This window comes from Podarcis liolepis (assembly GCF_965112155.1).
Source record: "Podarcis liolepis genome assembly, chromosome: 10".
Lineage (NCBI taxonomy): Eukaryota > Metazoa > Chordata > Lepidosauria > Squamata > Lacertidae > Podarcis > Podarcis liolepis.
The window spans coordinates 32,986,676-33,002,871 of NC_139562.1; the positions used below are offsets into that span (position 1 = coordinate 32,986,676).

Below are 16,196 nucleotides of genomic sequence, written 5' to 3' on the forward strand. Positions count from 1 at the left end.
GTACCTTAGAAATCATCTGCTTTCCTGTTTCATTTGGTTTCATTCCAATATAACCATTACTGGGCTGATACAGGTGGTAGCTGTTGTTTTTAACCATGCTTCCCATTTCTATCATTGTGCACAAAAAACCTTAGCAGCATGCGAGCGGCCATCTAACTGCGATTTCTTTGCTAGATTATAGGTAAAGGTAAAGGTACCCCTGACCTTTAAGTACAGTCGTGGACGACTCTGGGGTTGTGCGCTCATCTTGCTTTACAGGCCAAGGAAGCCGGTGTTTATCCGCAGACAGCTTCCAGGTCATGTGGCCAGCATGACTAAGCCGCTTCTGGTGAAACCAGAGCAGCGCATGGAAATGCCATTTATCTTCCCGCCAGAGCTACTTGCACTTTGATGTGCTTTTCAACTGCTAGGTGGGCAGGAGCTGGGACTGAGCAACAGGAGCTCACCCCATCGCGGGGATTCGAACTGCCAACCTTCTGATTGGGAAGCCCTAGGCTCTGTGGTTTAGACCACAGTGCCACCCGTGTCCCATTTGCTAGATTATAGAATGGCCTAAACAACCAGCTAACATTAATGGGTGATGATACTTGAACATCAAGAAATCAGGAAACTCTTTCCTTTCTCAGGAAAAAAGTGGCTCCTGGGGTGCGTATCCAAAGAACAATCTTGTCACAGCACCATATGGCAGCTGTAGCAAGTTCCTGCATTAATGGTAAAGGTGCTTTGATAAATGCAGAGATATCTTTTGCCGAAACACAGTGAGGGATGCATGATCACTGAAGAATTGCCTCTTAGCAATTCAGGATTCTGCAGGGACCACTGAAGCAGAAATGAGAGTGTGCAGCAGAATTCGTTTCACTTTTCATTGGTTTCTGAGGTCATCAGATGCCTTCGTATGATTGTTGAGGCTCCATAGATTGTACTGTGTGAAGACATAAGTTCTTATTCCAGATTTCAGTGGTCAGATACTGTTGTAATAAGATAAGAAGAGCCTATTGGTTCAGGCCAGTGGCTTACCTAGTTCATCATCTTGTTATCACAGTAGGCAAGTAGTCAGTTGCCATTGCTTTAGGAAAAATAAGGAGAAGATGGATGGACAAAGCACTCCCTCCCTCTGCCACATCTGAGGAAAATGGGTGCTAAGCTACACTGACAGGTTCAGGGGCAGACTGTGGTCTTTCAAATTTCAGCGGTGCCCTTTGCCAGGCCAAATTTGGCACCCCCACCTCTCACCCTCTGTTCTGCTCAATTCCTTACATCATAGCTGTGGCGCCCAATGAGGCAGGCTCCAGCTGATCTAGCTACTGTGGCCCGATCCACATCTTCCCAGTTATTTCTTGTTGTGAGGAAAGTGATATAGCAAAGCATTTTTCCAGGTACATTTCTCCCAGATGGGAAAACACTCCAGAGTAGGGATGTGGGAGAAATGACCATCACACTGAAAGCAGACAGCTGCGCCAAAACGAGAGAATCTTCAACTATTCAGAAGTGTTCCATGCTTCTGCCACAGATCCATAGTTTGCTTGATGTGTTATTTCCGGAGTTGAAATGGTTAGAAATTAATTTTAAAAATAGTGAAATTTGTTGTCCTAGCAATAGTCCCTTCAGAATAGATTTTCAGTAAAGAAACTTGTTTGCGTTGGCCAGCACACTGTATAGATTGGATCCAAATCTTACTCAGCTCCTCAGAGCTAAAGAAAGGATGCTGATTATGGATTCAGAATGAGGGAGCTTTGTGGACTCTGGAGGAAGAGGATCTGGCAGTAGAATATGCCCCAGGCTTTTGAGGATTTTGTGAAACATTTTGCTTTTTCTCTGAAGCACCTAGCAGTAGGATCTGTGTTGCACACAGCAGGGAGGGATAGATGAGACATAACTATGGAATAATAGTTGGTTGGATTCCTGCAGACAATGACGGCGTTATCCCACTTGAATTAATCATCACTCAGCTCTAGCCATACTCTTCCACCTGAATAAAAGCCAGTTATTAGCCCCATTATATTAGAACTGGACCACATATAATACTTTTATAGTGTTAAATTATGTTATTTAATCAGAATTTAATCTGAAGCTTTAACGTTCCCCATAATTAAAACAATGCATGTATTTGGGAAGCATACTAAATCAATTACCTCAGTACGGTAGCATTTCATTAGTTTTTCAAAGGATGCGTGTATATTTTCTAGAAATCAACAAAACAGTTTGAAGGTTCAGGCAAGTTTTATTTAGCACCAATACTGCATCAAGTCTATAAGACATGGATTATGTGACGAGACTCTGGCCAGGCAAAGCATATTTGTCCCCATGGAAGAAGACAGGTTTATTCAGTACATAACTGAAATACTTTACTGCTAAATTTAATGTGGGATTAAAATGTTCAAAAAGGTTGCTGCAGCTATAGAATTTGAAGGATATAATAGGTTAACAGGGTAAGATTTATTTAATATCGATGCTTGTAGACCTAAGTTTGTGGATCTTTTAGTAAGGTGGGGTAGGATTTGTCCTTTCTATTTTTTTCTGTTGGATAAATACACCTTTGGAATTTTTTTGCTCTATTGTACTTTATTCTGTTTGGCTTTAAATGGTTCAGAAGCTGTTTGGTATTTTATATATCTGTAAGTTGCTTAGAGACTTTTTTGATAGAAAGTCATGAATAAATGCAACAAATAAATAAACCAGTTCTAGAAAATACCATCCTTTTAACCTCTTCATTTCCTGAAATTGTATAGCTACACTCAGTTGCCTTTTCAAAGTGACATTTAATCCCACATTAAATTCTGTAATAAGGTATTTCACTTATGCGCTGTGCAGATCTGTCTCTGCAGTGGAGATGAATATGCTTGCTGCCTTTGAAAAAGTTGTCCTTTTTTTCCTTTGCCCCAGCCTGAGAAGAAAAATGGTGGTTATCCCATATTATTTTGCACTGAATAAGGTGGGTGAAACTGCACTTGAAAATGACATAGTTCTTTTTGCCTATGAGAATAGAAATAGTATGTTCTTGAACTGCTCATATCTCTTCAACAGTACACCAGAAAACAGTAATAAATTACTGTTGGAACTTCCAGCAATAATTTACAGCAAACAACTACTGATCAGGTTGCAAACCATACCCCAGTACGAGCACATAAAGCAGTAGTTCTGGCAGTAAACCAATGATAAAATGCCAATGCAAATGTACCCCTACATTTGATTCATAGATCATGCTGGTTGACCTATTTCTTGTGACAGATAGCAGACGTACCAGAAGCAAAAATACAATATTAAAGAAGTCATAATATAGTCAAGCTCCATAAAGAGTCCCAAACTATAGGTTTAATTCCAGCATAATTTCAAATGCCTTAATAAAAGATCTAACAATTTTTTTTGAGGATCAGAACCAAACCTTCCAGAGAGCTAGCTGTGTTAGTTGGTTGCTGCAAAAACAGCAGAGTCTCACGGCACCATAAATTTCTTCTGTCATAAACGATCCTTGAGTAGAGGCCACTTCATCAAACGTGTGAAGTGGCATCCTCTGAACACACAGGAGGGAAAGTGTAAAATGTGAGTTTGGGTGGCAATGAAATGCAAAAATCAGAGTCTAGGACCAGCACTTATTCATTTGATTAGCTTCCCACTATCAGGCTATGTGTTAAGATCTGTAGAGGAGCCCTCCTGATAGTCCCACCACAGAGCCAAGTGGGGTGTGTGGTTACCCAGGAAAGAGCCTTTGTCCATTATTCAGAGCCACCCGAAAACACATCTATGTGCCCAGACTTTTATGGGGATCTGATATTATTCATATGACTATTTTATTTAACAGAATTTAACACAGCTATTTACAATGGCAGTAATTGGTGATAAGACTAAATTAGCATTTGTAGTCACGTAGGAAACTATGATTTTTTTTAAAAAAATTATTTAACAAAATTTACATATACTGCTTGATTGTAGGAGAACCTCTAAGCAGTTTACAAGAAACACTAAAATTGTCAATAAACATCTACTGTATGTGTCTGGATTGACTTGTTGAAACAAAGGTGCCACAAAAGTACAGCTATTTATTTATTTAGTGGATAACTCAGTGGGTTAGAGAATGGTGCTGATAAATGCCAAGGTTGCATTGGGACAGCTGCATATTTCTGCATTGCAGGGGGTTGGACTAGATGACCCTCAGGGTCCCTTCCAACTCTACAATGCTATGATTCTCTTTATTTCACTATTATCTCTATCCAGACTCATACAAATAGAATCAATCTTTGCTTTTAGTTTCCATTCAACTATTTCATGTCTCCCCTTCAAATTCATCTATTTGGTAGTTTTCAAACTTCTTCCTCCATGCAGATTACTGTATATTTTGGATTTGAATATTTTAAAAATAGCAATATTAATATTTTGTTTATCAGGTGGCATTTATGTGTTACAAGACAAACTATTGAAAGGCAAGAGGGCATTCTGTGGTACTCAGTGCCAGTACTCATATCTTGATAAAAGTGCCATGGGTGCCAGCACAAAATGGCTGCAATGGACAGTAAAAAAAAAGAGGGGGCAGTGCTCTGTACTGGTGAGTTTCATCATACAAAAGCATTGGCCTTCTTGTGAAGATGCAACAAACCTGGTGAATATTAGAGAATTATATTTTAGAGAATAATATTATATCTCTGGGCACTTTCATACTGCCTGTTTATTTAGCATTCATCCTGATTTGTTGGCATGGGGAATAGATGGTGTTGGCTATTTAATGAGCATTCACACTGGTATATTTGTGGGAAGGCTAAATGAAATTGCATCAAAGAAAGTGTGATCCCACCTCAAAATAGCAATAGTCTGGAAGTACCCTCAGTTGGGATTACGACAAATTAAATGAGTTATTTAGCTCTTGATTCAAAACCTGAATGTTATCTCCAACTAATGCCTCTCCTTCAATAATCTCATTCTTAGTAGTCATTGTAGCTGGAAAGGCTGCAAATAAAATAATTGGAGTTGTGAAATCCTAAAGGACCTGTGTGTGGTTTTGAGCCATGGATATGTCTTTTCATTGATATTTCCAATAGTGCTTCATTAGAATCTCAATCTGATTCACTTGCTGTAGAAACACTTCTTTCCCTCCATGATATTGCCACTCTTTATCCGATAGTTGATCTCACTCTTGTGATTGCTGATTTGGCTAATTTTGTTAAAGTTCATTTGGGTAGTTGAAATGTCATGGTGATTAAACTCAAGAGCATTTTGCTAGGTGCCAGGTTGAATTGGTTTGAACAATCTTAGCCCCTCTGCTCAAACTGAAGTAGCCTCCTGCTGATGTTACGATAATAGGCAAAATTACAGTGGCTCTAGAATAGCGACTACATGCCTTGTGAACTAGCCTATGACATTTTTATGTGGGCTGCTTGGATGTATTAAACAACGGTAAATTTAAAAGGAGATGGTTTTTGTAAAGAGTTTTCTTTTCTTCATTTTAACGTATGGAAAAGATGATGGGAATAGTATTGTTAAAATTTAAGTTTAATTCAGGGAGATTTCAGTGTTGGGATGGAAATAATCTAAATAATGCTTGCTAACATGTATAAGATGTGGATGCAATGCAGATAAAGCAACAGGCAGAAACCCGTGAAATCATCCGGACTAAAACACACTGCCAAACTCCTGTTACAATTTATTTCAGTGGGATTTAACTTTCTCTGGATTTCATATTATGTATGTTATGTATGTATGCATATACATACGGATAGTGGTTATGACCCATTACTTTATCCACACCTGCTTTTTCTCCAGTCTCTGCTGCTTCAGCCCCCTGCCAGGTCACTGACCCACTTTTGAAAAATGTTGTTGGAGTTTATAATTGGTTTGTCAATTTGGTGGCAGTGTTGGTGGTGTGCCTGCTGAAGCAGAAACTGATGAAAAGTCATGGTGTGCATGCATATCCATCTTGGAAATTATATGTATATTAAATTCTCTCTCCCCTTCCGCCCCACCTTGCAAAGCATTAAGACTTCCGCTAGTGAGAACCACCTAGGTTTACTCCAGATGGAAACTGAAAACTCTGCTCTGGAAAATAACTGCTCCCTGATCTCAGCTTCCCAAACTCTTCACTGTCTAATAATTACAAATCTTCACAGTAAAAATGCTTGCTACAGTGGATATTACAAATACCTGTAATATACCTCTTCAATCCCACCTATATAACCCTGTTTTCTCATTTATTTAGATTCAACCCCTTCCAAGTATTTATTGGTAGTCAAAACACATAAACCCTGCTCATTTATCCCCCTCCAGTGGCTATTGCGTATTTTGTGGCATATACGGTTGTCATATTTTGAAAGGCATAAAAGAGGACACATTTACATACCCATGAAAAAGAGGACATGTCCTGGAAAAAGAGGACATATGGCAACCCTACTTTCAGCTCTGGTATTTCTGTAGTAGTTTCATTTTAAATTGCAGAAAATAATAATAATAATAATAATAATAATAATAATAATAATAATAATAATAATAATGTTATTATTTATACTCTACCCATCTGGCAAAATATAAAAAATAATAAAATAAAAAATATTGATTTAGTGACAAGTGCTTATAATCACACAGGCAAATTTCCCCCTTAAAGAATTCTGGACACTGTAGTTTCAGGGTTGTCAGGGTTGTAACTCTAAAAGGGGTAAACTACAGTGCTCAGAACTGAAGTGAACAAATGTGTTTTGAATGTGCTCTAAGGGCATAGTGCGTACACAGCTTAAGCCAACAATGGGTTGGACTAATGTCTTATGTTGGTAATAAACTGGATGAGAGCCAAGGGCTCCATCAGTCACCCACTACTTGATTTAGCCCTTTACCACAAACAATATTTTGGAAATGGTTGCAATGCTTTGCTAAACTGTAACCTGAGCTCCTTGTGGAAAACTTTGAAAATCACTTTCACCACCCCTGCCAAGTTTCCATGTGTGGCCTGGGACATTTTATCTCTGTGTTTAATAGGAAAATGGGGACAGAGGCGGCCTGGTTCTCAAAAGTTCTCCTTGGATTGGCACAGGATTTTCCTGGGTCAGAAATGTGTCGCTCCATCTATCCTACAAAAGCCACCCACCCAGCACACTGCCTTCTCCCCCCCCCCCCGTTTTAATTTTGCAGTGAAGCTGAACTGGCAGCAGTAGTAATAGAACAGCCACTTTAACCGATGGTCAGGGATGATGGGAATCTTGGTGTCCCGAGTTGGAGCAGGCTGGTCTAGATTGTATATGGTGAATGGGAATGGGGAATGGGGGACAGAGCAATGGTCACCAACAGTTTACTCTGTAGGAAAGCTGTTGGACTAAATCACTTTCCCTCCTTTGAATTCTGATTGTAGGATTTAAAGAAAACCAACCAACAATCTGTGAGCATCTTATGCCTCTCTCATGTTGTATTTTGCTGTATTACACATGCATAATTATAGGTACAGCCATGCATCTAAATGGAAAGCAACAAGAGCATGGTTCCCTCTTCCCTATGCTGTCCACATATCCTACCATTTCCTTCTTTTAACACCTGCGCCTTTTTTTCTCCTCTTACAGGATGAATCGTCCATGTTCTTCCAGTTTGGTCCATCAATAGAACAGCAAGCTTCTGTCATGCTCAACATCATGGAAGAATATGACTGGTACATCTTCTCCATTGTCACTACCTACTTTCCTGGCTACCAGGACTTTGTCAACAAGGTCCGTAGCACTATTGAGAACAGCTTTGTGGGCTGGGAGCTAGAAGAGGTGCTCTTGCTGGATATGTCTCTGGATGATGGAGACTCAAAGATCCAGAATCAGCTCAAGAAACTCCAGAGTCCTGTCATCCTCCTTTACTGTACTAAGGAAGAAGCCACCTATATCTTTGAGGTGGCTAACTCTGTGGGTCTGACTGGGTACGATTACACATGGATTGTACCCAGCTTGGTGGCTGGAGATACAGACACAGTCCCCTCTGAATTCCCCACTGGACTTATCTCTGTGTCATATGATGAATGGGACTATGGCCTTCGCGACAGGGTGAAAGACGGAATAGCCATAATAACCACGGCTGCTTCTGACATGCTGTCTGAGCATAGCTTCATTCCCGAGCCCAAGAGCAGTTGCTACAACACACAGGACAAGAGGATCTACCAATCAAACATGTTAAATAGGTAAGGGAAATCAGCATAATGGGTTGTCAGTAGCTGGCATGTTCTAACCATTGCAATGGATATGTGTCTTATTGAAGGCTTTAGGAAGAAAACTTCCAGCTGGGTCTGATTTCTGGGGTAAACAGGTAATCTGTCATGGTCCTTTGTTTCTTGTACAGTGTTCATTCATGCAAACTCATGAGTAGTTTGGAAATTAATTCAGAATGAGGAACTGGTCGATTATAAACTCATTGGTTGTGTGGCAGTCAGCAGAAAATAGAAGCAGAGTAACAGCTTCATATTAACAGTGTTTGTACACATACTTAAGGATGAAAGCTATTTTTGTTAATTTATATGTGAGGGCTTTCTGCAAGTGAGCTGATCTTCAAAGTTGTAAAGTACAGTACATTATTAAGATTTATCAAAGAGAAAGCTGTACGAGCTATATAAAGAGAGATGGGTTTTAGACTGGCTTGGCAGGTCAGTAGCAGAAGGACCAAGAATATGAGTGGCAAGAAAGAAATGTCTTAGGGCAAGAGTGGCAAAGGACCTGAGGACACTCATGGGTTAAATGTACTAGGAACTGGGTTATTTATTCATTCATTCATTTAATATATTTATACTCTGCCTTTCTCACATGTTGGGATTCAAGGTGTCTTATGACATTTAAAAACAACATTAGAAAATAAAAAGTAATAAAAACAAGCTAGCTAAAAACAGTAATTAAAATGTCGCAAACACACTTTAAACCAGCAATGATATTATAATAAAGGGAGATAGGGGACATTTGGGAAGTTTTCTGATCAGTATTGGGTGGTGTGGTGGGACTGTTCTGCTCCCTTGACCTCCCTCTGACTGAGTCAATATTGCATACCAAGAGAGAGTGGGGAAGGCACGAGGCGGCAACTAGGACAGGGTGGTGCAAACACAACACCAGGAGCACTGGATTGGCTCCACTGGTGTATCTGTCTTTCCCTGGCCTCACCACTGCCTCATCCCTCACAATCTCCATCCTACTATGCAGCAATAACTCAGCTGGAGGGAGGATTAGTCCCACCATGCTGTCCACTACTATTTCTACTCCTGAAGCATAAAGCAGCCTCCCCCATGCTTGGATGGGCAACACACTTGCACCAAATGTGGCCGAAAGGGAAGGACAGGACATCCTGCAATAGGAAGCACAGCTGTCTGCTTCTTGCAATATGAGCTCAGCCATTGGCTGTGTTGTTCTCTGGGTGCCTTCTCTAGACAGCGTAAGGGTGACAAGGACATGGCAGCAGAAATCTTCATTACAGTTCTGGCTTGCCACAGCCATCCCTTAATGGATATCTTTTCCAGGAAGGACTTAGTTAATTTTAAAGACCAGGATAGGAGGAGATGATTTCAAATTACGGACCTGAACAATTTGGCCCCACTGATTGTGGGCCTTTAAATGTTGTAGCAGCTCTGTGGGATAAACCCACAAGAAGGAATCTCCCACTGACAGTCTTGTAGGGTACCAGGTTCTTATTGATTTCAGCAGCATGTACCTCAGTATAAATGTGTCAAAAGTTGTGACCTTAAAAGGTTAAGCTAGGAATGAAGCCTGTGTCTTACCTGCCTATAAAATCACTACAATTTTGTTGTTGTTGTTGTTGCTACTGTGATGGTTTCAGCTATCAGGAAAAGACATATTTGTACTGTTGTGCAGCAAGGACAGACTTGTTAAACTAAGGTTTAAATGGCAATCGGTAATATATTTACAATTGCTTGCATTGATCCAGAACCTTTTTTGAACAGGGGACTTCTGTTCTGTTCTGTTCTGAGAGAGGAGCAGACTTTGGTCTTTCAAATTTCAGTAGTGCCCTGTGCAAGGCCAAAATTTGGCATGTCCTGCCTCTCACTTTTTTGCTCAGCTTAATTCGCTACTCATTAAAAATGCAGATATAAGTGAAAACGGCATACCAAAATGTATTTTATTAGATAAAATTGCTCTGAAAAAAATGTATATATTAGGATAAATTCTTACCAAAATGCTGATGAATTTCCATGAGTATTATTATTTTTTAATTTGCAAACTGATGCAGAAATGTGGAAAGCTGAGTTTAAGATTGGAAATATAAGAAACTGGAGGAAACCGAAATTGATAAATTCACCCCACTCTTATTCTCATGTTGTGCTGTGTACAGCCTCCCAGAGGGAAGCTCGCAGATGCTTTCCCCTTCTTTGCCATGCTGAACTAAGTTTGCTTAACATGCCATCCAAACCACAGGCTCGTGGTTTAGCTCTAACCAGACTAACCACAAGCCACAGCCAAGCTTTGTTGTTTGTGATTCATGGCTAGTCTGGCTAAACCACGAATCTGGGTTTGAACAAAGTGTAAAGCCAAACTCGGGCTTAGCTTGGCACATCACAGCAGCACCTCACAATTGTCACCTCAGACAGTTTTTCATTTCTCAGTGTTATGGGGGAGAATGGGGAAGATATGGGCTTGTTGCTTTTACTGGCAGCCATGCATAAAGCAAAACTTCTTGTCTTGGCCTGGGGGAGAGGAGGAGATCCAGAGCTGACAATGCAAAGAGATTGCAGTCAGTGGTATAAAGCCTTCAGTGAACCTATGTGAATCTAAGTGTGAGATTGTGTCTTCTCTGCAGATGAGCTATCACAGTTGAGAATAGAACATATAAGCAGGAGGTCTTGCAGTTCTAAATGAAAAAGCTAGTGGCAAGGTATCGCTCTGAGGGACCCGTATTCTTGGAAGCTGTTTCTCCTATCCAGTTTTGTTAATATTGGAGGCACACTGCAAAACTTCTCCAAGGTTGTGGGGGAGGAACAGAGCTAAGTTATGCTTTGGGGCTTGGTAGACTAAATGCCTGCTGCAGGGCATGGGAGCCCTGATTTTTCAGTTATTGCAGCAGAAATGCCATCAGTTCAAAACTTTAGAAGCAAGAGGGAACTTCTGAATTCATACACATGACACTTTACATGGTCTCTAATTGGAGGATTATATTTGGTATCACTCAGCTAGAGAACATGCAACATTTCTGATTATTCCATCCTCAGTGTTCCATAACAGCAGCCTCAACTGCAGCATCCTTTAGAGCAGTTGCACAAGGCAGAAGTCAAAAAGTTTAGCTGTAAGAATTTGGTATACTGCATTTTATTAGTCATTGTAATACACATACACTTCAGCAGGCTCCAGAACTCCTTAGATTTTTCAATATATATGTTGGTGTGACTTGCCTCCTAGCCCACATACATAACTCTGAATCGTGGCCTGTGATGAGGCAAAACTTGATAGAATTATTGGGTGGCTCATGTCTCTTAGGGCTTACCTTGTTCTCAAGTTAGAATTCTACCCCTGATATTCAAAGTTGGTCAAAGAAGGATGCATAGAAATGCGATGTAACAGTTTCCTACTTGGTATTCAGAATCTGGATGAAATCAGGGGAACTTTAAACAATTTGTTAATATGTGATGAATAATTGGCCATGACAGCAGAATAATAAAGTAAAAAATGGCAAAATCTCTGTTACTTAAGTAACTAACTGCTGGTAATTTTATCATGTCAAGGTCCTGTAAAAGAATTAGATTAATGAAAGAACATGCCTGCCTATTTTCACTTTTATTAATTGACGTTCCTCCCTTCCCCCACAAATGTTCTTACTATATTCCAAGTGATAAAAATAGAAACGGCCGTGCTGCCATGCTTCCCCACACAACTTTAGAGTCTCTTTCCATTTTCTTTGATGCAATTTCACATAAAAATCTGGTTTGACAAAAGACCAGCCCAGTGCGTCCCCTAGTGGTTATGTCCTGAGGGGAAACCTTGACAATAATCATGGTCATTAGGAGATCATTGCAAACAGCAGAAGTGTCAACTTGTAGCTTCCAGCCTGAACATCAATTCAATTAATAACCTCAAAAAATATCTTGCAGATTCACAGTTTGACTAAACTGTTTCTTTCATTTTTTCAGGCCTAAGCTGCCAAGCAATCGCAATATTCCACTTCATAAGGGAAGTAGCAATTTATAAGGAAATGTTTCCTCCCTTATAGCCCACATTCAACAATATGCTTAAACAAATGCTTAGATTTTTTTTAAAAAAACCTGCATTCATTTTGATATAAGAATCAGTGACCCCAGGTGTATATTTTTTATTGTTTTAATAATGTTTTAATATTTCACTTTAATTGCAGTTTACCTTTTAGAAGGTATTAGGCTTGATTTTTGTGTGTTCTGCACTTGCAAGTTCCCCCCTCCTACGCTGCATGCCATCTCTCCCTATTTACCCCTGAAAGTGGTATGAACGGCAGGATGTTTTAGCACCAGAGTGTAAATCAGCTATCCTTGAAACTATCTGAGACCCAGGTAGAGGGTTTTATGATGCTGTTCCCTCATTGAAGGCTAGGTTGCCAGGGTAACGCCGGACATCCAAGACCTAAAATGGTCAAATGGTCTGGGCACATTGGGGCCACTCCAAAGTGCTGTGGGGGTGACGATACCAGTATGGAGCCATGTGTGCTTTACTTCTCATGACCTGTAGCCTTCCCTGACATATGTAAAAATGTTTTATAACACTTTGTTTGTGGTGTTTGAACTAATATATAAGCTTTTGTTCTGAAGTGCCTCGGGGCAGACCTTCTCAATTGGCATGTTGAGTTGAGTGAGCTGTGAGCTATTGCAATAGCTGTAATAAACACTGGGTCCCTAAATCTGGATGCTGGACTTGAAAATAGTTTCCTTGGTTCTGTGGTTTATTCTAAAGGTGATTGTTCCTCACCTGGGTTATGAACAAGGTGGTGTAGAGGTGAATTCTTATCACAATTTTTATCTGAATGGAAGCTTGCAGCTGCTTGAAGTTGGTGCTGCAAAGATATTGTAAAGCTCATTCCATGGACTTTCGATGGCTACACATGAATATTTTATCACACATTCTACCACAGATTTTATCACTCATCCATAACCAATGTGTGGTATAATCCTCCTTACCACCTGTTAGCTTGGTCATCTGTGTGGACCCTCTTTACTTTAAGAATAAAACTGAAGTCACTCCCTAAGAGTGACAAAAAGGACTTAGTTTGAATGTTCAATTAGTGGTGTTGTAACTGCCAAAAATGAGGAAAGCTCTTTCTGTAATGCAGGACCCAGAAGGTTGCGGTCTTTTTTTATCAGTGTTAACTGCCCCTGTGGGTTCTTGTGATTTCAGATTTGTTTGCTAGCCTGGGTAAAATGGGTGCAATCTCAATGCAGCCATCTGGACACCACTTCACGCAATCAGCTTTCCACATGGAGCACTGCACACATATTTCTGATTTTCCATAATCTTTATGTGAAAGAATAGGCTATTGCCTGCTCACATGACTATAAAGCAGTTTTTTCAGTGTTGTAAGAGATTGTCCTGATATAGCAATACTTAAAACATACAAACCAGGAATTTCAAGCCGTACAGACCTTTCCAACTCTGTTGGGTCATCCACAGGTCACTGTGAGCACCACACACAACATCATACCTTCCATTTCACTTTACATAACATTTCACAGATAACAACTGTCATTTTTTGTAGCTGTAATGCATTTATTCTTACCAGTGGCACAGCTAGGCAAATTTAGTTCTCAAAAGTAACAGTCTTACGGGGGTGCAGGACCCCTGTGTATTGCTTCTTTTCTCCCCCATCATTTCATGCTTTACCACTATTTCTGCAGTTCTAATATGTTAGAGCAAAATAAGTTTTCCAGCCCTGATTTTTTTTTAAAAAAGAAGTGCTCTGAGCATGTGCAGTTTCACAAAATTCACTTAAATCATAGTGCCGTCACTACCAAAGGGGAAAACCAAAGGTGCCGAGCAAAAATGTTCCTCTTCAACCAGACCTTTGGCTGACTAACACCATCCTATTATACTTTTAAATGTGTTTTGGGGGGTATTATTTCATTTTGTTTTTGTTTTTATTTTGCATTTTTTCTACTCTCACCATTGAAATGAGAGGAAGAAACGTGCTTTTTGCAGACCTTGGCTACAAGAGGGACTTCTCTCTTGTACATCAATGCCTGTAAAATGCAGGCTTCTTTCTGTGCTGTTCCTACCTCTTGCCTGCCATGGGGAGGGGAGAAATAAATACTTTGATAGCCCTATCCTGGCTGCTTCCAGAAATGCTCAGCACAGGGACTGTATGAGCCCCATGCAAGGGATTTTGACAGATGGGCAGGGCAACCCAACTATCATGTGATTTCATAGTGACAGTTTGTGATTGACAGGTGGGTGTCCTTTGCCCTTTGTCAAATTTGGCCTGCGAGGCCAATCCTGAGATGGATCTGGTCCATGAAGCCAAAATGGTTCCCCACTGAGGAAATAGAAAGATTTTTCAAACATCTTCATCTGCCCCAGCTGCAACAAAAGATGCCTCTGTCTATACAGCCACAGCAGGTGCAAACTCTCCCCAACTGTTTGACTTCACCCCCAAAGTATGGCAGCCTTGAAACAAAACAGTGTCCTCTATAAAGTAGGACATATAGCTATCCATTCACTATCAGGTGGGTAGTAACCTGATCATAATAGGTATTTTGAAGCTCATAATAGATTGGACCTGATTGTGTTTATTATATCTATAGTCAGCGTTACCAACTGGGACAGGTAGTTATGGGGAGCTGGAAGTGAAAAACAGGTGATGAACAAGATGCAATAACTTTGCACAGTTTTATCCAACAGACATCCTATTGAATTTAGTGGCAGAACACTCCTTATTTTTTTTACAGGTTTCCCCCCCCCTTCCTTCCCCATTATCAGAATTTAGATCCAGGAATCCAGCTGCATGAATAGGGGCAAAAGGTTTTTGTAAGCTGGACCTATTTCTGTCAGTCTGTTTTCAGATAGCGCAGAACTTTCTCAACAACTTTTGCTTCACTCTGCAGCTTTGCAGCTTCTCATGCTCTTATTCAGCCAGAGGCAAATGTTTTGAAAAATCTGAACAAAAACAGTTCATCCAATTTTGAGTTATGACAGTGTGAAATAAATGCATTAGTTCTGCTCTCAAATAATTGTTCAGTTGTGAGATTTTTGGGGGTGAATAATTAATTCAAATCGCCTAAGTTTTAAGCATTCAAACTCAGAGTGTATAGAATATTTAGTGAAGAATGCCTTCCTTGAGAGGCTTGGAAAAATGGTTTTGAAATAAATGTATTAACTTTTGCAGATAACACACCTCGCCTTAACACGATGGCTTTGGACCCCCCTCCCTTTTTGCATTGTACATCCTGCATATGTCATTTGTCTAAAAATTTGGGTGAACGTCGCTTCCTAATTCTGAGACATTATTTATCATCTGTAAAACAAATATGACTTTGAAAAATTAACACTATGGAGAGAAAATCTATTAAACTGTCTATTTCACCCTCTTCTCCTGCATCATTTATCTAGTAAAATATTGAATTGTACAGCATATTCAGACATGAATTATGATTTTCCTTTGCACGTTGGAACACATTTAAAAGCCATACATTGTTTTAATCAGCTGAGTAAAGACCGTCATCTGAGAGATGCTCTAAAAGAGAATATAATGAATAGTATGAAATAAGCAAAGCTTTTTAATGGATAGATGAAGTCTCTTAGAAGAGAGAGCCAGCTCAGTTGGGAGGCTTCTCATTGGTGGAATGGACAGGCCAGCTCAGATTGGAAGTGAATTTTTACTCTAATAGTATCTTAGATTAGAATCATTAAAAATATCTATATGGAAACAATTATATGGAAATGAAACAATTAGTTTCAATTTGCAATTATAATGTAATATATTGTTAAATTTCTTATTAACTAGGATGAATTTGTTTTTCTATTCTCTTCCTCCTATTTTTAGCAACACTGCTCCTATTACTCTTCACGCTTCTTCCTCTGAAGCAGGAATATTGCCATTTATATTGTTAACTTTGCATCATTCATGTTCCCTATTGTTTATTTGTAATGAGCCGAAGTTATAGCATTTTGTATTTTGAAAGCATGACAGTAGAAATAACTGCTGAAATGCAAACAACTCTGGTGTGAAGTATTGGATCTGGGTTCCACAGGGGTGTGTTTGCAGCACGTAAGTGCCAGAAATCAGCTTGATTCTTAACAAATTAT

At 39.8% G+C, this 16,196-nt stretch overlaps 1 protein-coding gene across 7 annotated transcripts in view; it reads left to right on the forward strand.

The window, feature by feature from the left end:
* The window catches only part of GRIN2B (glutamate ionotropic receptor NMDA type subunit 2B), a 275,625-nt gene that overhangs the window by 141,396 nt on the left and 118,033 nt on the right, over positions 1 to 16,196 (forward strand). For all 7 annotated transcript variants that reach the window (XM_083462730.1, XM_083462732.1, XM_083462731.1 and 4 more), the window contains one exon: positions 7,530 to 8,128. In XM_083462730.1, coding sequence (XP_083318856.1) covers positions 7,530 to 8,128 — 599 coding nt within the window. The remainder of the gene's footprint in view (positions 1 to 7,529; positions 8,129 to 16,196) is intronic.